The 26715-nt window shown below is 35.9% G+C and overlaps 1 protein-coding gene across 1 annotated transcript; it reads left to right on the forward strand.

Annotated features, from left to right (window-relative positions):
• Positions 1-7959: 7959 nt before the first annotated feature.
• On the forward strand, positions 7960-25950 carry LOC132101405 (homeobox protein aristaless-like 4). The gene is made up of 4 exons (XM_059506337.1): positions 7960-8557; positions 19804-20117; positions 24707-24835; positions 25210-25950. The coding sequence occupies exons 1-4, from the start codon at positions 8227-8229 to the stop codon at positions 25525-25527; spliced, it is 1092 nt and encodes a 363-aa protein (XP_059362320.1). The 5' UTR covers positions 7960-8226; the 3' UTR covers positions 25528-25950.
• Positions 25951-26715: the final 765 nt, after the last annotated feature.

The raw sequence follows: 26715 nt of genomic DNA on the forward strand, positions 1-26715 counted from the left end.
CTCATTTTTTATGTTTTTATTAATTGTATTTTGTGTAAATGTGCTTGGTTTTTTGCCTCTCCTTTTTGATTTTTTTGTATTGTCTTGTAGCTATTTGGCTTTTTTGTTTTCAGAAATTAAAAAAGACATAGTAACGACTGGGTGAAGGAGTGGCAGGAAGCAAGTGCGAGATTAATGATATTTAATGAAGACAATGATACAGACAGTACTTGAAGGCGGAGGTGAGTAGGCAGCAGGAGAGGGTGACACAGGAACTGCGGGGAAGCGAGCCGAAGGTAAGTGGTGTTGCTTGGTGGTGGGTTGCATAGAGTGGACGGGGTTCCGGGGAGAGACGGACATCAAACGCAGAAACACACAAGAAAACAAAGCATACTGCAGTAGATCCAGTGGTGAGAAAGTGATGTAATGCTCAATCAGTTTCCCTAAATCCAATAACAATCTACTCCTTGAACTAATAAGAATATATTAGGAGAGATGGTGATGCAGTTCTATTGTGGAACATAAATCTTCCATTCCATCAGTGGCTTTTACACGTTTTATCAGCAGTTTGGACTGTCATTCTGACGGCCCCCATTCACTGCACAGGATCCATTGGTGAGCAAGTGATGTAATGCTAAAGTTCTCCAAATCTGTTCTGATTTAAAAAAAAAACTAACCTTGGATGGCCTGGGGGTGAGTACATTTTATGCAAATTTTCATTTTTGGGGGTGAACTGTTTCTTTAAAAGCATGTCTGATCTCATACATGTGAATGTGATAAGATTCCAGTCTAATTCTGTGGTCCACACATTACATATAAAGCATGAATATTCTGTTGGAATTTCAAACCTGAGATCAAATCCTCAGTAAAGTATCTATAAGATAGATTGCAGTGGTACAATCTTTAAAAACCCACAAATCTGGGCTTGGAAAATGTAAAGTACATAGAACATATCCTCGTGCATCTGCAGTTCATTATGAACTGGCTGTGCTTTGTTCAAAGGTGCTGTCATATAGTCTTTTTGAAACTGCATATTGATGTGCCCACTGTGTTCCATAGATTTGTTATTTGCAGCAATTATTTTTGGATGGAAACATGGATTTTGTTCTTCTGTATTGTCTTCTAAGCTGTCTCAATACATTTTGCACAACACCTAATTGTTTACAGAAAGAGCACTCAAAAACTTTACAGCTTTCCCCCCTCATCTATAATGATTTACAGTTAACAGACTAGCACATAACTGTCACGCTGTCTAGTCTCTGTTTCCCTGGGTGTCCCTTTAATAATAAACAGCTGCAATTGGATCTACTCTCTCCTGTGTCTCACGGAACACGATCTTCACAATAACATACATCTGAACCAAAAGTTGAGGAGGATGTCATTTTCAGTGGTGACTCCACATTGCAGTGGCAGAGTGCGCTCCATTTTGAACTGTATTTCAGATATTTATTTGATGCTTCAAAGGTTAAACATTCCTTTATTATTTTATAAGTACACCAACATGTTACAAAGATAGATATTTAAAAAAAACAAAAACAAAATATTAATACTTTTAGATTAAGGAAACTATAATTGTTGTAGTTTCACTGTAATTTTACTCCTTTTTCTACCAATTAAAATTCCATTAAAAGCAAGCTGTCTATTGATTACATAAAGATCAGTTTTTTTCTGTGGAAAATTTGAAAAAGACTGGATTGAGTAGGTCTAATGCACGTCTTCTGAAAAAAAAAAAAATCTGAAAATAATTAATAAACCACTCAATGGAAAAGACATCAAATAATAATAAATAAATAAAAAACAGGTCAAATTTGCAAATCAAACTTACATCAAAGACATGACGTGACACTGATTTAATGTAAATTGAATGTTACACAAATTATACTAAACATTTTTTATACTAAACATCTCTTTGCTTGTCCTGTGAGTTCCAGACAGGCGGTCGGTCTCTGCATTCGTGGTTTGTATACTTCAGTGACTCTTTCTGTAGATAAATCCACAGTTACTCAGTAGTTTTCAATAAGGGAGTCAATCACGGAATCATTCATTCAACAGATTTATTCAAGACAAACGTATTCAAAGAAATGCCATTACTGTGTTGCTCAGAGACACATGATGTTTGTTTCTGCTTTGATTCCATTTGGAATTATAGTTTCACTGTAAGGTACTTCTCATTTATTAAAAGTTGTATAAAGCAGTATTATGCTGGCAATCATCATGGTTTTGATTGTAGCACCACTGATGATCGAGGTAACAACACTCTTGCTATTGCTTAAATGTATCAAGACATGACTTTTCTGAAGGTCAGCTACATTTAATCAGACCTGGGGTGACAGGAAGGGTTAAATTGGTTTCTAGGAAGGCAACAAATTCCACATTGGCATCAAAATATCTACACATGCCTGGGATCATTTTTTGTTCAGGTGATGGGAAATGGCAGCACTCTGGATTCAGTGTTTGAGTTTGATCCAGTTTCTCGCAGTAATTGCCCTTCCCATAACAGGCCTGCTTTTAATCAACTCCGAACATCACTGGGATGTACTTCAAGATGGTTGACCTTCGAAATCTGCTTGAAGGGAACGGGATGAGATGAAATATGTAGCCTTGCTATTGAAACATTAAATGATAATAAAATAGAACATGTTGTTTAAACTATAGCTCTGAAACAATCCTGAATGCCACACAATGAAAATAAATAGCATATGATATGAGGCACTCTAGAACACACACATACACATCAAGGAACAGTAAAGACATTTACCCATGTTTTCACAGACAAGGCTTAAGGCCATCTCATCTGAAAATATCTTGCTCGGACATTTCTTAAAATATGTCAGTGCCATTGTTCTGTCTCAAGATGCACACCTGAAATGTTTGTTTAGGCCTAGTTCTGGGTTAATCTAAGCCCTTTCATAATAAAAGGAAATGTTTCTTGAGCACAAATTCAGCATATTAGTTTCTGAAGAATCAAGTAACACTGAAGACTGGAATAATGGCTGCTGAAAATTCACCATTGCATTACAGGAATAAATAATATTTCAAAATATATTACAATAGAAAGCAGTTTTTTATTGTAATAATATTCTACAGCATTACAATAATTATTTTACATGGTTCAATTCAGCGTATTGAGATTTGTCACCATTAAAATCCTTACTGACAAAAAAACAAACATTAGTAGCCTTTGTATTTTAAAAATGATAGATTCCATTTCTCTCTTTTCTTTAAAAGAGATGACTTTAGAGCTATCAGTATTAATAATACAAGTTCCTGAGACAATACACAGATATAGCCACATAGGGTTTAAAGCCTAAATAAGTGTTCATATTCCTCCAAACAATACTAATCCATTGTTAGCTTTTATATACACAAAACAAGGGACAATATATTGAATACCGTAGCCAATTTTCTTTTCTTATGGGTTCGTGGTAACAACAAGCTTTGCTGCTATATCCCATAATCCTTCTCTGCTCTGTTTAGCTGTGCAATGGTTAAAGCTTCCCTCTTTTGTAAAAAAACAACAGCTCATTCTTTAGACACTACAGTAAAAGTATGTAGCCCAATTACAGCTCTTATGGTAATTACATTATTGACATTCCCTAAAATACAATAAGCCAGTCACTGTTCTATACAATGAAGTATAAGACTGATAGAAGAACAGTTGGGAATCAAGCCTAAGGTCCGTTCTTATCATTTAAACTGAACCGAAGGCATTTCAGAGCCAGAAGGTGACTGAAAAACATTTTCGCTCCATGTGATATCAATTGAAATTTTAGCTGTAATTCAATAAGCTATCGGTGGGCAGGGCGCGTGAGCCTAAAGGCGTAAAGTGAAAAAGTGGATGAGACGTCTTTTGTCTTCAACACTTAGCTTAACCAGAGCCTAAAAATCTGAGTCATGTGCCATTGAGTCATTGATATATTGCTATATATTACAATCTCATCTAGATATGTATATATATAATCTATATAAATATATATAGATTACATAATAACAGATTGAATAACATTAAATGAAGTATATAAATAACAATAAATCTTATAAATAAATTACTGGACATTATCTAATGATATTAATCAATTATTAAAGTGATCATTTTCATATAATCATATAATAAGACACGTTGAACCCTGTGTGTCACACAATTTACCCTCTACATCTTCGAATAGTCGAATCGAGACATGGCACTTCTTTACAAGTGTCCTTTCCATTTTAAGACAGGGAGTATGACTTTCATTAGGGTATGAAAGAGCCTCAGTCTTGTCTCTGTCAGGACATTCCAGATAATTACTGTTTGAGAAGGTCCTCTGTTCCAGCTTCGGCATGAACTCGGACCCAGCGGTCAGTGCTGCTGAACCACCTGTAGAATTGCTGGGAGAAACTGTGCACACAATGGATCTATCAAGAAATATGCTCAGAGTCAAACCACATCCAAGAGAACAAACCAGAAATATTGCACTGGTGTTTGAAATATGATGCTGTATTTATAAAACAGTTATAGAATGTTTATAAGACCCCCACGAACCCTGTGTAATTTTATGTAGTACATTATATTATAAAATGTCATGGAAATATATATTACTTTAAATATAAAATGTTTAAATGTGATAAATTTGATTTGGTTCTATGTTTAAACTTTGCTGCAGTAATTATTTATAAAGAAAAGGGGAACTGCAATGGGAAATCCACTTGGAAAGCCAGTGTTCGCTGTTGAGCACTATGGCTATTTGACATGGGCAAGAGTTTAATAAACACATTTTCAGATGATTTAATAGATAAATAACTTTGAATATTTTTTTTACATGTTGCAGTGAAACAGAGACATAGAATGCAATATGTAGAATACTGTACCTTATTCAGTTAACTGCAGCAGTAAAATGCTGTTTTGATCAAGGTGGAAAATTGAGGTTGACCTCTGCAATGTTATATAATTGAGCCAAACCTCTATCAAACTCACCTTAAATGCCACAGTCATTCTCAGTTTGTTTTCAGAATTATTATATTCCACTTTTAACCCAGCTGAAACCTAACACACGCATAACTTGAATAGAGATTCCACAGAGGAATCTCTTAAGAGAGCAATCAGAGGCCCTCTGGAAACACATCATGATGTCATCACATCCACTTCAGCCTGAAGATAAAGTTAACTGATTCTTGCTGACAGACAAAGTCAGCACTATATTTGATTCCATGTTTCTTGTCTGCGTCATAGTAATTCAGATCTTCATCTTTCTGCGGTCTCCGAAGCCAAAGCAAATGGACAAATTAGAATGAATTTGGTAAGAGGAAGAATTCTCCCAAAGTAACATTTTACTCACCCTCAGGATATCCAAGATGCAGATGAGTTTGTTTCTTCATCACAACAGATTTAGAGAAATTTAGAATTACATTACTTGCTCACCAATGGATCCTCTGCAGTGAAAGGGTGCCGTCAGAATGAGAGTGCTAACAGCTGATAAAATCATTACAATAATTCACAAGAAATCATGACTCCAACCCATCAATTAATGTTTTATAATAAAAAAGCTGTAGGTTTGTAAGAAACAAATCCATCATTAAGGCATTTTAACTTGGACAGAATGGACACCAATGGAAACCAGTCCATAATCCTTAATAATGCTAATAATGATGGCCTGAGGGTGAGTACATGTTTTATTTTGGTTAGCTATACCTTTAACTAGCAAATATAAATGTTGAGGTGATTGGAAATGGATTCTATAAATATGCCTTTTATTAATATTAATAGCATTTTGAAACCCTCATCTTTTTTTTAGAATTTGAGACCAATAACTTACAGTATATTTAGATCAAACAAGGCAGTGCCACATAAATAATTCTTTAAAAAAATAGTTTTCACTATTTCATGATGATAATGAAATTAAGGAAAGATTATATTTTTCTTTTCTTTTTCATTTTGCTGTCAGAATATAAATAGCTGTGTTCTTTATTATTATACAACATCTAGCAGAACCATAAGATACTCATGTGCTAGTATTAAAACTTTTACATTTAAAATGAAATTTCAAATTAAATGAGGGCTTGAAGAAATACTAGATTCTCAGACGTGATCACACAAAAGGTTTGCAGGGAGATGAGGGAGTGCTAGCATTTCGAAAATGGGAGAATAGTGCACATTTTTGTCTCTTTTGGTGCTCTTATTCAATTAGAGATCTACTAGTCCAGTAATTTAATCAGCTCATCAGATGACATAGTTCCAACCCATCTCATGTGAATTCAATTACAGATCTCTATGAGACTCCCTCTCAGACACCTCCATACTCCTAGACAAGACTAGCTTCATGTATTTTGTAATGTGGCAATTTCATGTGGATCACTTTCGATTTTTTACATATGGAAATATCCTTTGAGAAGTCATTGTAAAGCTGAAATGTTCCATTTGAATAGCACCTTTTTATTGTGTTGAGGTGGTGAATAACTGAAAAGAGTAAAGACTGAGAGAATAAAGACAGAATAAGTCATTCTTATATACATCCTTCCAAAAATGTGACAGACTATATAGGCAAGCTAGGCTAAGTCCAAATCTGATCTGGCCTTTTTTTAAATTCTCCCTGTTGATTCATGGACTGGACAGGAATGTCAAAGACCGTGATTAGATAGACAGACCAAACTTTTGTTGATGGATACTCAGATTATGACTACTAACTTAGGCTTCTCTCCTTGCAAATCATTTTCTAATTGGAGAAGATTTAATAAAATAACAATGTACTTATCTTTTTGTGAAGCAATTTTATAGGAAAAGCCCAGCAAATCAAAAGATCTAACTCTATTATGATAAATGGTCCTGGGACTTCCTTTGCCTTTTAGAAACTGTCAAATAAATTTGCTGAAAAAAAAAAAAATTTCATTGTAAACAGATTAGAAAATACATTTTTGGTGGATACAATCAGTTATAAGCCTTCAATGATGCAGCATTGTAATGGTTAAAGTTATTGTTGCTGTTGTTCTGACAATGCATGTGTACTATTACATCGTATAAATTGTTGAATAAAGTACAAAACTTACAGACTTACAAACCAAACGTAGTAACTGAGCTAGTGCATGCCAAAAGCAATGCAAAAATCACAGGTTCAGTTCCCAAGAATACAGTCTTAGAGAGATCACATATTATACAGCTTCCTTTTTCTAAAATATGCAACTTAATTAGAGAAAAAAACTTCTCACATATATCACTGATTAGCCTACCTTAAAATTATCTGTGACCGCAGAAATATACACAGATGTTTGTACTGTCCTTGTACTGCAAAAACGTAATAGGCTATGTTTGGCCAAAACCAAACAAAAACAAACATACAAGCAAAAACATGACTCTGTTCATAATGCTGCTGAGCACATTGTTAGTGAGATGCAGATCTGTCAGAGCTGCAAAAGCTGTTATTTTCAGTCATTTGCATGCTTGCAATAGGCTATTATTAAAACATCCTGATAAAAATACAGAACAAAATGTGACATTAAAACATACATATAGCTACATTAATGCAAAAATTGTGAAAATCCAATATTATTATTTTTTTTTTTTTTTACAGAGTCTTTATAACTTATTTAACTTATTCAAAGGTGGTGATCTCATCTTGTAACCCATTTGTCTTTGGTTAAACTGATGGCTTTACAACTTAACCAGCAAGATATTCATTAATTAAATCACAACCAGCATAAAGCTGATTTAATTGAAAAAGTAAACTTGTATAATTGCAAAATATCAGAAATGTGTTGTTTTCTTTTCTTTTTTTTACAAACTTTCCTACTTTTGTGCATATATCTCTTTTTTCATATATTTTACATTGCATTTTTCAGTTACAGTTTTTAACTATTTTGAATAAGTAGCTAATGAGGGAAGTTTTTCAAACATTTTCGTGTAAAATGTTTGTGTATGTCATTATAGTCAGTCATGTCCCTAATTGCTTTACTGTCATGCGTTGTGTTCCTCACGTGTTAGTTGACCTCTTAGTTATCATGATTGGGCCACCGACTCCAGCAGACACCAGGACAACATCCTCCGTCCAGAATTCTCTCTCTCTCTCCTGCATACCTTAAAAGACGCTTTCTAGCATTTGCTTTTGCCTAGTCTCTGGAAAACATCTGAATCATTTTAACCAACTCCAGCTGTCGCCCTGGTGTGGGTGTGTGAGAAAGTGCATGTCTGTGAATGAGAGGACACTCAAGCGAGGGTGACGTTTAGATTTACAAATAATAAAAAAAAGTTAGGATATTTTGCCGTTTTTTTTTATCGGTATGAACGCAGAAACGTGCGTCTCATACTGCGATATGACCTCAATGGATTCATATTATTCGCCATCATCAGGGCAAGGAAGAGTCCAACAGGACAGTCCTTACAGGACGTTCCAAACGAGCGACTCCAAATACAGTCCCACTTTCATCCCCGCCAAAGGTCAATCTTACGGGGACAAGCCACCGAGTCCTTTCCACCAAGAGTGTCCGTCACTGGATGATAGCACACCCGAGAGCGCCTACAGCAAGTACCATCTTTTCATGCAGAGACCCACATGCAAAACTCCCCCTGAAGACAGCGAACAGAAGGACGGCGCGCTCATCTCGTGTTATGGTGAGTGGCATCTATGGCACATGGTTTGTGTGTTCATTTTTTAGTAGGCTATAACTTCAGAAATTGCATAGGACTACAATTTGGTCAGATTTTCACCTCAACACCATAATTTCTCCGTGTAACATATACCGGTTGAGGGTAAAAGAAGGCCTTTAACAATCTGAGTAGCCTGTAAACTTCAACTTTCGCACATTTGTTATACAACATGCACAGCACACCCCGCAAAAAAAAAAAAACCGTTTTACGTGCCTTAAATGTTAAAGTAGCCAGAGTCAAAGTGGTGCTGACGTCCCACAATTTTTGTTTTCAATTTTAATTGTACCACTTTTAAATAAATGATTAAAAAAGTGTAGTTGAAACTTTAAATATTTAGAATATTTCAATTATTTTATTCTGAAAATGATTTATTCTGAAAATTATTTAGTCCGAAAAAAAACCCCCAACAACTTTAAAACCGTAATATTATCCGCAAAATCTAAAAATCTAAATCCCTGTTACTGACATTATCGCAAAATTGTCTAGGATTGATTTTTCTTCATGACATCTTTGTATTTATTAAATCGAAGAATGTTTTTATTTCGCTAAATAAATGTTAAACATAATTAGGCCCGATTCATTTATTCAGACATGTATAGCCTATAGGCTATTATAAAATAGACTTTGCCTTAGAATGATTTATCGGACCATTAGGCTACAAACCGTAAGGCTGCAATTATTCAAATCCACACTCATTCTCGCCTGTTATATGTCACATACTACATTTTATGGTCACTAAGATGTTGCAGAAACTTCTGGTGGTTTTTACTCCGAAATATTAACAATTCGTCTGGTGGTCTCATAAACAATCAAAGCAGAAGTCATGAAAAGATGTTACTAAATGCATACAGTGACTTAAAGTCAGATTAGCATCCTATTCTTACTTACAAACAGTGGCATGAAAATCCATCTTCGTGGCTGTAAATCACGCATGGGCTATTTACGATGTGTTGACCGCAGGCCAGTGAAAACAGACACCGAATTTATCATCAAAGTCTTTAAGGCTACATTAAAGGAGGCTGTTATTGGCGTCAGAAAAATCCTTATCGATTCATTAAATTATTTGTAGCCTATACTTCATTTAAGATTTAATTATTTTTTATTTTAGCCTACCATCTCGTAATTTTTCTCCATGCATGTAGTCAGAACAGTCGGTTTATTACGACAATTTAAGACAGTTGAAATTAAATGATTAATATGCTGCTCTGAGTGAGTGAGTAATAAAAATAGTTAAACAATTAATGAACTATGGTATTGTGTAGGTCTATTTGTATCTTGTAGCCTGTTTGTATTTTTCTGCACAGGACCTATAAAAACGAAGCTTATATTTGGTTTCAACTGCTTTTAAAATAACTACACTGATTAATTCTATCGAAAACAATCTTAGCATTCAAACCATTCGGATCTTCGGGAAATCAAGCATCCAGATTATTATTAGAAATGACTAAAACAAAACAAGCAAACAAATCACACACACGCAAAAAAAGGACTGCATATTACCTACAGCCTTGCATTTACTGCTCTTTCATTAAAGTATAGTACAGTATAATCAAAACAAATAATATTCTTGTTATTGTGCATATGTACATAAAATGTTTATTGTCTTCTGTAATAATAATCACATTTAAAGAGACAATAGTATACATAGGACAGGTTTAAACACAATTAACAAATCTTTAAACCCTAATTTGGCATATAGTTTACTGTATTTTGAGGCTATTACCATTATTTTAAAAAAATCCATTCCATCCAAGTTATTAAAAATTAGTAAATACAATTTTTTTTAAAGAAAATACTGGACATGGATGTAATATTTTAATACAAGGTTTTCAGAAAATAATGTTTATTAAATTGTTAGTAATACCAAATTCCTGGGTGTAAACAGGCATGAGGATATGATATAATCCCTTTCATGAAGATATTAATGTTAGCTGATGCATAGACAGTGCTGTACTTAGAGCGTTTTTCCTGTCTGCGGTTTGAGGAGAACGAACACTGTGTGGTTCCCACACCATACTTGGAGAGTATTTGTGGTTTGAGCTGTAGATGTCAAGGGGTAAGATCAAGCCTCATGCAAAGTCTGATTGACCAGTCGGAGAACACTGGAAAGCTGAGAATGTAGGACAAACTTTTGATCAACACAGAGAGAAGGGAACATGTACTCTGACTCAAGATAACACTTCTTCAAGTGCGGGTTGTAAACTTTTGATCACACCACCTATATCCAAAATATGATAGGGGGTTAGCTCTTTCCAGCCAATCAGAGCCCAGTAAATATACAGTGACAGTTTCAACCCATGATAAACATGCTTTGTTACTGTTGAAAACTATAATACACGGCCAAACTTTTTTATTATTATTATTATTTTACTTTTTTAAATTGTACATAAGAACTGACTTGAGTATCAATCTTTTAGTACTACTTCCAAAGAAGGAATATAAGGATTAATCCCCAACTAATTCTGTAATCTGACAGTTCTTATGAAATCAGTTAAAAATTTGATACATTTTTGTAAATGGGAAATAATTAATGGAGTACCACAGCAAAGCATGAAACCTGAGTGATACATGACTCACAGCAGTAGGGAATATAGGGCATTATTCAGAGGCAGATGTGTGGTACGGACTCCCAGAGATATCATTCATGCTTTCATTCCCCCACAACTGGAGGCCTAAAACAACAATTGCTGACTGGTTTATATAACCTTTCCATACAAAATGACATGTTCAAATAAACCAGCATTCAACAATTTATGAAATATTAAGTTGGCTATTAAGCATTTACTGTAGCAAGCTTGATCTGCATGTGGAGCTTGAATCTTAAAGGTTTAACACATTTGATTAATTCTGCACAGTTTTCTGGTATGTCGCCTAATTGTGTGGATAAAAAATATTTAGGTGTGACAAAATATTTTAATTAAATTAAGCTTTGAGTAAAGGACAATGCTTTGAGTAAAGGACAATGAAGTTCTTGCTTTTATCCTTGCTGTATCCCTAAACTATAAGGATACATCATGAAGTCACATTCTTACCTGGTGTATCACATGGCCTACAAGGTAAGAGGCTTTTTGGGTATTTGGACATGGAAGTAAACAAAGCTTTTATTCTTTTATTAGGCACAGGCAGACAACGGAGAGTTTAATTTTGAATAATCCAGATGACAGGGCTAAATCCACACTGTCACACCCCTGGACTCATACTGTTGTGTTTTTCCTGCATATGTTCCATTCGCCATGTTTTGTGTGACCCCCAGTGGTGTGCCTCCTTAGTCTTTAAAACCCATGTCCTTTAAGTCTGTGTTTGTCATGTCTACAAGTCAGTACGTGTGTAGTTTCATGTTGGATTTTACCACTGTGTTGGATTAATAAAGACTCTCTCGATAATTCTCGACTACGTGTTCCTTCCGGGAAAGTACTGTGGCCGAAGACCCGACCTAAAACAGTGTAAATTGCGTGTCTCCCCTCCGTTTGTTTTCTAGTTTTCCTCAGTCCTTTTTTCTTTCCATTGTGTTATGGATCCCCTCTTTCACACCAAATTCCTCCTCCTATTGCTGGAACAGAAAGGACCTTCTCTTGAGGACCATATGAGACAGTTCCTACTGCTAGCTAACATCACCAGCTACCCAGACGACATGCTTTGCACGTTCTATAATGCCAGCCTGAACTCCGAGTGCAGAGCGTTGACGTCCGAAGATGGTCCTCGGGAGGAATTTGGTGCATTCGTGGTGTGGACTCTGGTGAGAAACGGGTCACATCTCACCGTCTGTCCGATGGAGGATCTCGCCAGGTCCACTCGGGACCCAGATCCCAGCCCACCATCTCTCCGATGTGCGGAGTGCATGCCCGAGCCAGAGTCCACCGCGACCGATGAGCCATCGCCCTGCATAAAGCGTCAGAGCTAAGGATCGCCGTGAAGCAAGATGCCGTGACGTCAGTCCAGGTGTGTGAGTCAGCAACACCGCCTGCCATGAGGGAGAAAGACACGGACAGTTCCCTAGTTAAGCCCCGGAAGGGCTCCTGCTCCCCAGTTAAGCCCCGGAAGGGCTCCTGAATGTGTTTATATATATATATAAAACTTGCTATTTGTACTGCATTAGACTAACTGGAATCACAACAGTTCTATACTATTGCTCTTTGTTGTTTTGATTGCTTCTGTTACCCTAATTTTGCATAATGTATGATGTTTTGAATTTTACAGCTATTTTTATTTATTTGTTTTATTTTTTTACTGCAGATTGAAGTTAAATAAAAAAAAGTACTGTAAAATATTGCTAAAAAATTTAACAGTAAAGTTCTGGAAACTACAGCTGAATTGTGTGTATATATATATATATATATATATATATATATACACCATATAAGATTATGCTAGATTATACACTCTCACACACACACACATGCACACACACATCTCTATACATAATCAGCAATATGCAATATAATTTACTCTACAGTGCATGCAATGAAGACAATAATATTCCCATCCTTTTCAGGAGCTATTTTAAGTTATAGTGCACATCTGGGAGTGAAGTCTTGGAGACAAAAAGCTGGCACAGTTCTGCAGTATATGGGAGTCATGTGTGAGGTCATTTATCAGGAGCTCAGATTTACCGGAAGCACTGTCCTGGTTTCCCACAGAATCCACATTCCTGTGCGGCTCGCAAGCATTGATCTTCTCAAAGGAACATCTGGAAGTTTTGCTTTGCACAGATACCTGTATCCGCAACATACAGAAGTGTCAGAAGTGAACAATCAATTAATTGCTTGAGTTTTTCAGTTGGAGGACATATTTTTTGGATTATGTAACTTAGATTAGAACTTTCTTGTTTATAATTAGAACCTTATTGAAAATAAAAGTTCTTTACTGGTATCTACGGTTCCAAGAAGAATCCATAACAATGGATTTAATATCCACTGAACTTTTTAATTGCACAAAAGGTTCTTTAGTGGACAAATAAAAAAATATTAGCATTACAAAAATTTTCTTATAAGAACTTTTCACTGGAAGACTTTTTGTGGAAATTGTTCTTTATGTCATTGCTGCAAAAACCTACTTTTGGAAGCTTTATTTTTGAAGATAATGACATTATTCAGACTAAAATTGCATGAATGTTACTGACAGTGTTTTTGTGATTTACAGGGTGTCTTATTTCTAGAGCTGACCCAAACCATCATGTTTTATAAAAGCTAACAGGTGCCGTGCTGCTTAACAGCTAGTTAAATCACACTTAGATTTTTTTCTCCTTGTTTCTTGAAGTGACCAAATAGCCGCTCCTAGTAAACATCTGACCTCTACTAATTCAAAGACACAGTCGACTTCATCAGGACGGAGTTAGTGTTCTCAGGGGAGTGACTGCTTGAAGCATGTACTCCAATTAAACATTCTGCCTGGGTGTGAATTTATTATTTAAAAGTGGTATTAGTGTAACAGAAAGTAAAATGCAAGAATAGATTAGGCTGGAGGACTTTTGCAATACCAATATCAGTCCTGAAGTAGAACTGTAAAAGATGTGATTTATTCATTATTAGATTTGTTTCCAAAGGGGATATTTGCTAGTATGACCTTAGGAAAATTTTTAATTTTCATATTCATATCGTCACCTATGGAAGGGATGTGAGCTTGTAGGCAGGAATTTGGTACTAGTTGTGCATTCTTGTATCTCAAGTAGTATAGCATCATGCTAACAAACAGACCTGTAGCTGGAGTTTGCAGGGCATGAAGGGCATGAAGAATTTTTGGGTATAATAAGTCACAGTTCTCATTATTTTGCTATACTCACGTACATACAGGTGCATCTCAATAAATTAGAATGTGGTAGAAAAGTAAATTTATTTCAGTAATTCAACTCAAATTGTGAAAAACGTGTATTAAATAAACTCAACCACACACAGACTGAAGTAGTTTAAGTCTTTGGTTCTTTTAATTGTGATGATTTTGGCTCACATTTAACAAAAACCCACTAATTTACTATCTCAACAAATTAGAATATGGTGATACGCCAATCAGCTAATCGACTCAAAACACCTGCAAAGGTTTCCTGAGCCTTCAAAATGGTCTCTCAGTTTGGTTCACTAGGCTACACAATCATGAGGAAGATCTGATCTGATCTGATAGTTGTCCACAAGACAATCATTGACACCCCTCACAAGGAGGGTAAGCCACAAACATTGATTGCCAAAGAAGCTGGCTGTTCACAGAGTGCTGTATCCAAGCATGTAAACAGAAAATTGAGTGGAAGGAAAATATGTGCAAGAAAAAGATGCACAACTAACCGAGAGAACCGCAGCCTTATGAGGATTGTCAAGCAAAATTAATTCAAGAATTTGAGTGAACTTTACAAGGAATGGACTGAGGCTGGAGTCACTGCATCAAGAGCCACCACACACAGACGTGTCAAGGAATTTTCTGAACCACAGACAACGTCAGAGGCGTCTTACATGGGCTAAAGAGAAGAAGAACTGGGCTGTTGCCCAGTAGTCCAAAGTCCTCTTTTTTTAGATGAGAGCAAGTTTTGTATTTCATTTGGAAACCAAGGTCCTAGAGTCTGGAGGAAGGGTGGAGAAGCTCATAGCCCAAGTTGCTTGAAGTCCAATTTTAAGTTTCTACAGTCTGTGATGATTTAGGGTGCAATGTCATCTGCTGGTGTTGGTCCATTGTGTTTTTTGAAGATGCTGAATTAATTTTCCAGCAAGATTTGGCACCTGCTCACACTGCCAAAAGCACCAAAAGTTGGTTAAATGACCATGGTATTGAGTACACGTACAGTAAATGAACATACTTTCCAGAAGTTGAATAATTCACTACAATATATATATATATATATATATATAATTATTATTATTTTTTTTAATTTTTTTTATTGGTCTTATGAAGTATTCTAATTTGTTTAGTTGAGTTGAGATTTGTTGGTTTTGACTGTGCATTAATTCTTAACTCCAAATGTAATTCAGTCAAGAGCAGTGAGTGATTTTCTTTCTTGCATTTTCTTGGATTATCATTACAGCAGCTAGTTGCTAAATTAGGTGCGGTCACTTTAAGAGAGAATGAATGCCCTCACATCCGATTTTTTCCTCAACTGTTTAAGGTCACTTAAGACATAACCGACAGCTTTTTTCGAACAAACTTTCCAAGACGGGCATTTTAAAACATTTTGTATGTATTTGTCGGTACAAGAGCAAAAAGAAGCAAATTCAGTGTTCAAGCGTTTTGAGCCGCCTCTCTCTGCGTGAGCCCTGAACACCAGAACACCTGAATTGAGCTCTTTCACTTTTTTTCTGTTTGTTTAAACAACTGCGATTTGTATTTGTTCGTTCAAGTGCAGGAGGAACTTCGAAGAGAACTTTGCAAAGGAGAGCTCGGTTCATTGTTGCTGTCTGTGAGACGCGGCTCACAGTGTGCGAACACAGCGGGCGAGTAACCAGCTACTCAGTTGAGCTTTTCTGTGTCTTGTTTTTGAATGCTTTAAACTCTATTGAATGTTTAAATTGGCAAGTGGCAAGGCTTAAAAACACATGAAAATGACAAGCTTTCGTGACAACATGCAGGGGCGTCATGCATTCATGATTTTTGAGGGGCACATTTGGGGGGGTGGTATAAGTCATTCTACGAAAGCACTGTATAACTGATATAGGCTTATGTTTTTTATTTTTTTTTTTTTTATTCAAAACAATTCCAAACATGTTTAATATATCAGGAAATATCTCGTTTCTCAAATATGTGTAGGTAAACGCGTTTTGCACCTTTATAGATTGTTATTTGATCAATATATGGAAATGTAGTGTAATCTATTAACTACATATAAAAACCCGACTTTTTACATAAGTGCCATATCATGTCATAAAATATTTTTAATACGACTGAATTTGCATTAAATGTAATTTTAATAACAATATTGTAAGTTACTTATTTTAACACTTTAATTTTACAGAGAGTAAAGAACATTTTCATTATCAAAAAAACATTTTCATTCAGTCTAGCCAGAGTTCAGGCTCTCTCAAAAACTCCCATTAAAATCACTGAAGCACTTTACATTATGAAACTAATATCTTACTTACATTCGTACGCACATCTGCACTTTTTGTTGTTTCTGATGAGAGAATTCGCTAAATAATTCAGCCAGTGAGCAAGTGAACAAAACACAGCGTTTTAGTGATTACTCTTCTGGACGTCTCTGATTGGCCATTGCATAAGCGCAACAGAATAGTTTCTGATTGGTTATCATGACGCGTTGTACGAACGCTTCTGTCTCTGGCTCAGCGCCGGCCAGCGAACACAGATTTGAATTTAGCAGCTGATGCTGTGCACTGAACGATCTAATCTCACCGCTGTGATTGTATCAAATATATAAAAAAATATTATTCGGCTATATAAATAATATTTTTATAATAATATTTTTTTTATAAATATAAAAATATTTATATTTTTTTGTTGTTGTTTTGAAGCTGCATTTAAAATCCACTTGGCTCAGAAATCTGAGGGGGCACGTGCCCCCTCACTTCGAATGGGCATGACGCCTCTGACAACATGCAGCAGTGGCCTGTCAACTGTCCTGAGCGTCTTTTTAGGCTGGTCTCAGCCAGTTGAGATCGCCGGGGCCCCCCCTCAGCCGTGGGCCCCTATAATCATCACCACCTTTCACCCCACTAGCGACGGATCATGGGATCATGGGTTTAATACCCAAGGAATAGATTAACTTGATGAAATGTATAGCTTGCAATGCAATTCGCTTTGGATAAAAGCATCTGCCAAATGCATAAATGTAATCTAATGTTAAATGGGCAGACTGTCCAAAGGTAACAGGTGATATCCTCATAGAATTGTTATTGTATTTACAGAGATTCCCTTTCACTAGTGCGTCCTTGAGCAATATATTTTATCCAAGGCTACTACAAGGGAACTGGCTCTCTCATTGCGCAATGAAGTTAAATCAAGGCACTGTGGAATTCTGTTGAAGTGCTGAGGCATTGTGTCAACGAGTGCTGTTATATATCAAGTATAAATGGCCAGGCACAGACTAGTTAATGCAAATGCAGGCTTCTGCAATGTTTCAAATAGCGCATTTTGCAGCTTTTTTAAAAACAGTATCTGATGAAATGTTTATCTCCCAGTCATTAGTTAGATTCTGCATTCTATATAGCAAGCAGACAATAACACAGAGCAACTCTAAAATCCACAAGCATTTGGACTGTTTTCAAACCCAGACTATTGCTGTCAATGCATAATGTTAGCCAAAACCAAGGAGCTTTGGCTCTGAAATGCAAAACATGCAATGGCACTGTTTAAAAACTTTGGTGGTACGCAGATTCAGCATAACATGGGCTAAACAGCCAAGGAAAGACAGCAGGGTGGGACTGAAAGTGCTCACCACAGCAATTATGATGAGTTGTCTGCCAAACACAGAGAGACAGAGGCAGTGTGTTATCTTAAAAAAATGTTATGGCAAAAACTGATACTCTAAACCAGGGCCTGCAGGCTAAAACTGGCCCATGATTACCTTTGATTTTGACCTGCCATGCCATATCACAAGAGGAAGGGAAAAACAGGAAAATACATGACACTGAGGCATTTCTTCATTTCTAATTTATTTATTTTTTGTTTAAAAAAAGTTATTATTATTTTGCATTGAAATATAGAAGAAGAAAAAATAATAATAATAATAATAATAAAAAAAATTATATATATATATATATATATATACAGTACAGACCAAAAGTTTAGACATACCTTCTCATTCAAAGAGTTTTCTTTATTTTCATGACTATGAAAATTGTAGAGTCACACTGAAGGCATCAAAACTATGAATTAACGCATGTGGAATTATATACAAAACAAAAAAGTGTGAAACAACTGAAAATATGTCATATTGTAGGTTCTTCAAAGTAGACACCTTTTGCTTTGATTACTGCTTTGCACACTCTTGGCATTCTCTTGATGAGCTTCAAGAGGTAGTCACCTGAAATGATCTTCCAACAGTCTTGAAGGAGTTCCCCGAGAGATGCTTAGCACTTGTTGACCCTTTGGCCTTCTGTCTGCGGTCCAGCTCACCCCTAAACCATCTCGATTGGGTTCAGGTCCGGTGACTGTGGAGGCCAGGTCATCTGGCGCAGCACCCCATCACTCTCCTTCTTGGTCAAATAGCCCTTGATGCCTTCAGTGTGACTCTACAATTTTCCTAGTCATGAAAATAAAGAAAACTCTTTGAATGAGAAGGTGTGTCCAAACGTTTGGTCTGTACTGTATATATATTGTTATTTGAATTTTTGTTTAAATATATATCTATAGCCATTTATTTTTTGCCATTTTTGCCTTTTATTGTGATAGAATTGAAATCTAAGACTTTGGACAGTTTTTATGGTATGGTTAGGTTTAAGGGGCTAAGGGGTCATAAAAGGATCAGTATTGTATTATTATACAATACTATAATTATAAATGTAGTAACATTGTTTTATTTAAATATGCAATATATGCAATTTATAAACATGTATGTGCAGTACATAATGAGTGCATTATATCAAATAATTTAAATGGTAGTTCATAATAGTTAAAAATACTTGTTATAAAAAAATTAATAAAAAAAAATAAAGTGCATTATTTCCAGTCAAGCTTAAATTTTGCAAAAAGTGAGATTATTAATTAACTGTTTAATATTTGGAATGCATAACATGCTAGCTAGAAATCAGTTTTAGCAGTAAGGAGCCTGCCATATTATCACTTTTTCAGCACATAATACTATTAAACAATATTATCCCAGCTCAGCATCCTCAAAATTACATCAAGTGCAAAATAAGCAAAAACGAGTGGAAAGGGTTCAGACTGGGACTATAACACACACTGTTGAAACGATCATGGAACTGAGAGCCTCAGTAGAGCTTGATTTGAACAGGCATGTCTTGTTTATTTACTTACAATCCTGGCAGGTTTGTACTTTCATCAAGATACTGATTCAGTTATCCAACATGGAGAACATATTTTCAACTAAGGCTTGTTTTACATTAGACGTGACAACAGAACCCTGTTTATGTTGAAATAAAGAATATTTGTATAGGAGCAGATGAGAGGTTTTGTGAATGTTAAATTGTCTCCACACTTCAGAGACTTCACCAACACTGCTATAAGGATGGTGATGGGTTGAGAAACAGGACAACATAAACCCTCTTTCTCCTATATTTTGTGCAAACACTAAATTCACAACTGATTATGTCTATTTCCAGGTAAAGATGGCACTGGATTGACAGACACAGAGATGCCTCAGTCTGCTGATCCCACAGGTATTGATGGTAGCTACATCAATGTGAAAGACTCCAGGGTCAAAGCTCAAGCAGAACGGCCTGTCCCTGAGCTCGGCAGTCCTCTGGACAAGAGTGAGGCTGAGAGCAACAAAGGCAAGAAGAGACGGAACCGCACCACCTTCACCAGCTATCAGCTAGAGGAGCTGGAGAAGGTTTTCCAGAAGACACATTACCCAGATGTCTATGCTCGAGAACAACTAGCACTCAGGACAGACCTCACAGAAGCAAGGGTGCAGGTAGGCCTGGTCAGCCCGTCTTTGTAGTAATTTGCTGTCTACAGTAGATGACAATATGCTTTAGATTTATATACATTTCAGAAGAGCTGCAGTTATTTAGAAATCAATATTGACAGTTATTTTTATTTCTATGTAGCCTCTCAGTTATTACAAAAAGTGACTTGTCCTTCAGTTTGTAAAAAAGCAATTTTATCATTTTGACTATTACTATAAAGCATGAACACTTTCATTAATATGTAATATTATAATAATAATTATTCGACAATACCCTCAGTAAATCAGAATGTATTTTCTAGGAGCTCCATTTAATTCTAGCAACTCAGTTTTACATTTTAAACACTTTTCCTCAGAATTCTATAGTTTCCTCCCCAAATCAAAGCATAAAGTCTGTAGATTCTGCTCTTTTAGGTTCTGCTCTGCAAAGAAAATTGGATAATAGCCTCTGCTGTGCAAGACTCAGATCTCAATTCTCACATCATGACAGAGAAGTTGGACCCAAATATTCTTTCCAAACTTCTAGTCCCTGTTTAATGTACCTCTCTACACCACAGTGTTTAAGGATGTTAAGAAGAGTTAGGGAGGAAAAAACACACGTTCTCTGCCAGGGGAAGAAAACACAGTTTGAGATGGCATAATCAATTTCCATGAAGAGAGTGAGGCGTTGTCAGGAACCTGGCCATGTTTTGAGGGTGCAGTGCCGTAACTGCATTCATTCTGAGTCCAAACAGAACCAGCTATCACACACACACATGAGTCTAATTACTTCTGCAGGCTGACAACACAGTGCAGACTCTGTTGAGTGACTACAGGGTTTGACCCGTATTTCAAAAAAATACCTACAGACATACGTAATTGAGATGAGCCCCTCCTGCTTTCCTCCCCAGCGCTGTTGTTTAGTGCTGGCTGTTGCTCTGTCCTGCTCGCTCTCTCTATCAGATAGGACTTTTCCCCTCTTTCACACTCTGTAAAAGAGGATGCTTTGGATGATATCATAGTTTTTGTCCTTGGGACATACAGTACTTGGAACATTTTGGAATGTAATTTGGTGTCTTTTTATTTTCTAAACATGCATATTGAGATGCAAGCGCATATGTGTAGTGAGGCAGTCATATAACATGTGCTTATGGCAGCGTGCAATGACATTATGTGTATGTGTGTGTCTGTGGATCCACACAAAAGGTCCACTGCTCCAATCTGTGGTTCTTTGAGAGGTCAGAGGGGGCAGCTCTGGAAAGCCGGGGGCTTAGGCGTCAGGAAATTAAACATGAAATGTAAACAAACTCCAGCCTGAACATTCTCCCCTTTCACTTTCTAACATCCTTATTTCCCTTCAGATTTTGAGATTGAAGAAAAGGAAGAGCGAAGGAGAAAGACTGCATCTGAGAATGATGAAAAAAACAAATGTTAACTCAACATATAAACTCACAATTTGCGATAAATAATTTGATTGTTATAAATTAGTAATTTTGGGAAAAAAATCTGAATTGTGAGATGTTAACTAAAAATCGGAAGATATACAGTATATTCCCAGTTGCGAGAAATAAAGTAAGAATTGTGAACTTGGAATTCTGAGAAAAAAAGTTTAAATTGCAAGTTGAAAAATTATAGGATATAAATTCACAACTGCAAGATATAGTTATAATTTTGCTATAAATCTGTAATTTTGAAAATGTCAGAATTAAAAATTGCTAAATTCTGCATTGTCAGAATTGCGAGATGTTAACTTAAAATTACAAGATATAATCTCATAATTATGAGAAATAAAGTCAGATCAGATTTCCATATATATATATATATATATATATATATATATATATATATATATATGGAATTGTGAGAAATAAGTCGGAATTGTGAAAAAGTCACAATTACCTCTTTACTTTTTTATTGTGCTGCAGAAAGTGGCTTCCATACCTCTATAATGCCTTACAGTCTGCTCATCTGGTTTAGTTTAGCCGTTAAACCAAATGTTTAATGTAAAAAAGATTTACATTGTACAATGTCCTTCAATTCATCTTCAGCACATTTCCACCCTTGTAGAGGAAAGAGGAACAACATAAATACAGAAAGTACACAGATGCTGCTCGGGTCATTGATCTTTGGTCATTATCTCTGATTGCTCTAAATTTCGTAGACCAAGGAAAAACAATATAAATGTCCAAAGAGACAGGGATTAAATTACAAAGATTCCCAAAACAGATGACATGATCGTAATGGCACTTGGATGTCAGGAGCAGGCCATGACATTGGGCTGAAAGATCAAATTACTTCAAATACAAATTGCTCCTAGAGGAAAACTTAAGCTAATTCAAGCAATATATTTTGTAGCTTAAATAAAGAAAAGTGGAAATGTATTGTATCTTTTGTTGCTTTTATGGTTCCCCTTTCTAGTGACCGCAGCGTGCCATAGTCTGTTACCCTGTCTAGGGCTCTTGAGGCTTTTGGAAACTGTAGTGTGACTGGACAGACATACATCCCACAATCCCAGTTTAAGATCAGTGGTATGGAGAGATTGCCGCTGCCCTTTAAAACAGTCCATGAAAGCATATTCATGCATAAATGGATAACTAAATATGAGAGTCATCTTCCATAAATAACATACCAGAGTGTTGAAATCTGTTTGGCCCATTGGTGATTGGAGCCCAATTTTTCTAAATCATTAAAAAATATAACATACCGAGACCTTTTGTTTTACTGACGGGTTTCATTTGGGGAGAAAAATAGAAACAAACCTTCTCTATCATGGCTGAGGGAGAAACTTGACAGGATCATATTGGAAAAACAAACATCTGTAATATAAATGAATGGAATCTCTCATCTGAACACAATAGATGCATGTCTGTTTAAGTCAATAATGAGTAAGTAAATAATGAATGAGATGATGTAAATGTCCGAAAATGACTTTATTCGACTGAAACGTAGAAGAATACTGAGCTCCAATTGTTTGTGTTTTGTCCCCTATTGCTTTATTATTAACATATTTGATGGTGTTAAATTTATACTGATATACAGTAAGTAATGCATATATAATGTATTTTTAAGGTAGAAACAATCAGACTGAATTTACATATTTACTCATTATTTTACCTGTAATAAATTCTGCAAAGTTAAAGTGCCCCTATTATGGGTAATGAAAGGTTTGTATTTTAGTATTGGGAGCCCCAACAACAAAACAACACTTTTTTTACATTTATTATTAATCTTAATTGCTCAACGGCTCCCAAATGATTCGCTCAACAATTTTTCCATCTTTTTTCCAAACCCCTCATTTGCGTGACGCTAATCTGCGGCGATTATTCGATTGGTCTCATTTTGATTGAATTGTGCCTGACTGATAAAGCAGTCTTTGTGAGCGCAGTGCTGTTTTGTGTACTGTACAGCGTTACAGCTTCAAAAGTTGCACCTTGTGGCAAAGATATAATTTGCATTTTCATTCAGACCAATGTGAAAAGACCAACAAGTGGGCAGGCAATATGCTAATGTTTCATGTTGACGTAATCATGAAACCGCTTCGGATTCGTTTTTAAAACAAATTGTTTCATTGATTCAGAGTCAAGTCTTTTGAGAGACAATAACTTAATACACGGTGCACTTTCAGATTTTAAACTTTGCAGGATGTTTTCATTCACTTAGAGCTTTGTTACACACTGGATATGAAAGTTTTAAGGAATAGTCCACATAAAAATAAAAAATATATATTTTTAGTTGGTAACCAAATGAACCAAATGATATTTTGTGTCCATGCAATCAATGGAAACTAAAACTATTTGGTTACCAACATTTTTCAAAATTTCTTCCTTAATGTTCTGCAAAAAAAAGAAAAAAAGAAATCCATATGTTTGGAATGACATAAGGGTGAGTATATTATGTCAGAAATTTTATTTTTGGGTGAACTATCCCTTAAAATTTGCTTTAGACATACACATGTTAATATCTATATTTCTGGATTTTAGTAATTTAATGTAACAAGCAAGAGCAGAAACATTATATCCAGTAAAAAATTTTATTTATTTTTTAAAGTTTTCCAGTAAAATTTATATATATGTGTGTAATTAATATATATATATATATATATATATATATTAATTACCTTTACTTACAAATCATAATATATAGAAGCTTATGTCTAAGGTCTGAGAGCACTCAGTGGTTTGGGGTTGTTGGTTTGTGTTACAGCGCACTAACAGCAGATCAGAACTGGCCTCATTGTGATTGATGAGGTGGACCTGCTCCAGACATAAGCAAGACAGAGGAACAGCTATCAAAGAGCAGAGCTCCAACCTGTGCTGGCAGGGGAGAGTTCAAATCCATACATAAATAACGCAGTGTGGACAGCACATTAAAGACGTCATCTAAGGAGCCGTGGCATGGCTTTCATGTACCTTAGGATTTATGGCTTTGCATGTGCTCAGTTTTTCACTACAAGTCACTTTGGGAAAATCCAGTTTTCAGTAGATAGACTTTAGTAATAATGTACACCGTTATAAGCCGCATCAGTAATTCATTACCAAAATAGAAACAGCATGAAGTTTATACAATAGAATACACAGTGTATTTCAAATAATCAGATATTTGGCCTTTTCCTGCAGGTGTGGTTTCAGAATCGCCGGGCCAAATGGAGAAAAAGAGAACGTTTTGGTCAGATGCAGCAGGTTCGAACACACTTCTCAACAGCATATGAGCTTCCTCTTCTTACACGACCAGAAAACTATGCACAGGTAAAAGGAAAATCTGCATTAACGATCATACATTTCGATCTATATAAAAATATAATTGATTAAATTTAAAAACTGCGTTTGATGCTTAGTCATAAAATGTATGTGTTTAATGTTTAACTAATAAAATTATGTGACGTGCAGCCGAATCACAGCCATGCTGATCTTAGACCAGCAACACAATTGCAAAAGTGATATTGCTTTTATACAACAGATTAATGATCAAGAATTGATCGGAATTATGCATATTAGGATGCAGGCAGACACTTGTGAATGAATCAGCATTATGAATGAATCATTTCATTTAATGATTCAAATGACTCACTCATACCTTTAAATATGTTTAAATGATTAAATATGTTTTGTTTCTTTTTTAGATTCAGAACCCATCATGGTTAAGTGGTAGCAGTGCAGCCTCGTCAGTACCTGGCTGTGTGGTATCATGTGATAGCGTAGCTTCCTGCATGACCCCTCACCCTCACTCTGCTAGTGGTGTGTCTGATTTCCTCTGTATGCCAAGTCCTGGTGGGAACATGGGACAGACACACATGGGCAGTTTTTTTGGCAACTCTGGAGTGAGTGGAACCATTAATGGATTTGATCTCAACATCGAGCCAGATCGCAAATCCTCCAGCATCACCAGCCTGCGTATGAAAGCAAAGGAGCACAGCGCTGCAATCACATGGGCCACATGATGCCTTCATCTTGGACACAGAAGACCAGACAACCTCAGCCCTAAGCTGTCAGCACTAATGAGGTGAACGCTTGTGCCATCTGGGGCCAATATGAACATGATAAATGGAGGCTAGAAGCTTTAAAACACTTGTAGGAGATTTAAAATTGAATTTTTTTAAAGGAAGTGGACTGCTCAGAGCTTGAATGTGTGGAAAACAAGAGCCAGTTTCAAAATGGAGAATGTTTAATGATTACACTGACTTTCCATGTATTACCATGGAAAAAAACAAACAATTTTGCCCTATTTTACCAGATTTATATATTTTATCCTAATTACCAGACATATACACTTCTGTTCAAAGGTTTGGAATCTGCAGGATTTATTTTTTGTTTTGTTTTTTTGAAAGTAATCTCTTATGCTCATTAAAGGGCCAAAATGAAAATTTTGTCAATCATCACTTACCCCCATGTCCTCCGCGCCACAAGGATGCGCTGTTTCTACGTGTATTTAGCTTTGATTTGAAATAAAACAGCGCATCCTTGTGGTGCGGAGGACACACAAGAGCATAAGCAGTATGGTGATATGGAGTGACACAGAGGAGACCGTAGACAAAGGAATTTTTGAATAAAGTCGTTGTTTTTGTTTTCTTCGCTTACAAAAAGTGTTCCCATTGCTTCATATAACCCAGATTGCATGTCTGATGGCAGGTGGAGTATTCTGACAATGACTTTTCATACCTTTTATGGACGTTGACACTGTTATTTACTTGGGACAGTCTGAAGCCTCCAGGGTTTCATCCAAAATATCTTAAATTGTGTTCCGAGGACAAACAGAGCTTTTACAGGTTTGGAACAACATGAGGGTAAGTGATTAATGGCAAAATTGTAATTTTAGGGTGTAGTATCCCTTTAAGGCTAAAATAACAGTTTTATATTTTAATAGGTTTAAAGAATTCCTATGATGGCAAAGTTGAATTTTCAGCCTGATTTGGTGCTCAGGAAACATTTCATATTATTAACAATAATGAAAACAGTTCTAGTGCTTAATATTTTTGTAGAAACTGAGATACATTTTTCAGGATTCTTTGATGAATAGTTCAAAAGAACAGAATCTATTCAAAATATATTTTTTGTAACATTATAAAAGTCTAAAGTATGAAAGATATTCTGAAGATGTCTCTCTGATGTTGTTGGGCACAGAAACACAG

Source organism: Carassius carassius, chromosome 23, assembly GCF_963082965.1.
Source record: "Carassius carassius chromosome 23, fCarCar2.1, whole genome shotgun sequence".
Classification (NCBI taxonomy): domain Eukaryota; kingdom Metazoa; phylum Chordata; class Actinopteri; order Cypriniformes; family Cyprinidae; genus Carassius; species Carassius carassius.

What these genes read in the sequence shown, in the direction of transcription:
- LOC132101405 (XM_059506337.1), top strand. Translation starts at nt 8,227, where the DNA reads ATGAACGCAGAAACGTGCGTCTCATACTGCGATATGACCTCAATGGAT. An exon ending in TCACAGAAGCAAGGGTGCAG is followed by an intron (nt 20,118 to 24,706) that starts GTAGGCCTGGTC and finishes CTTTTCCTGCAG; the next exon opens with GTGTGGTTTCAGAATCGCCG. An exon ending in GACCAGAAAACTATGCACAG is followed by an intron (nt 24,836 to 25,209) that starts GTAAAAGGAAAA and finishes TTTCTTTTTTAG; the next exon opens with ATTCAGAACCCATCATGGTT.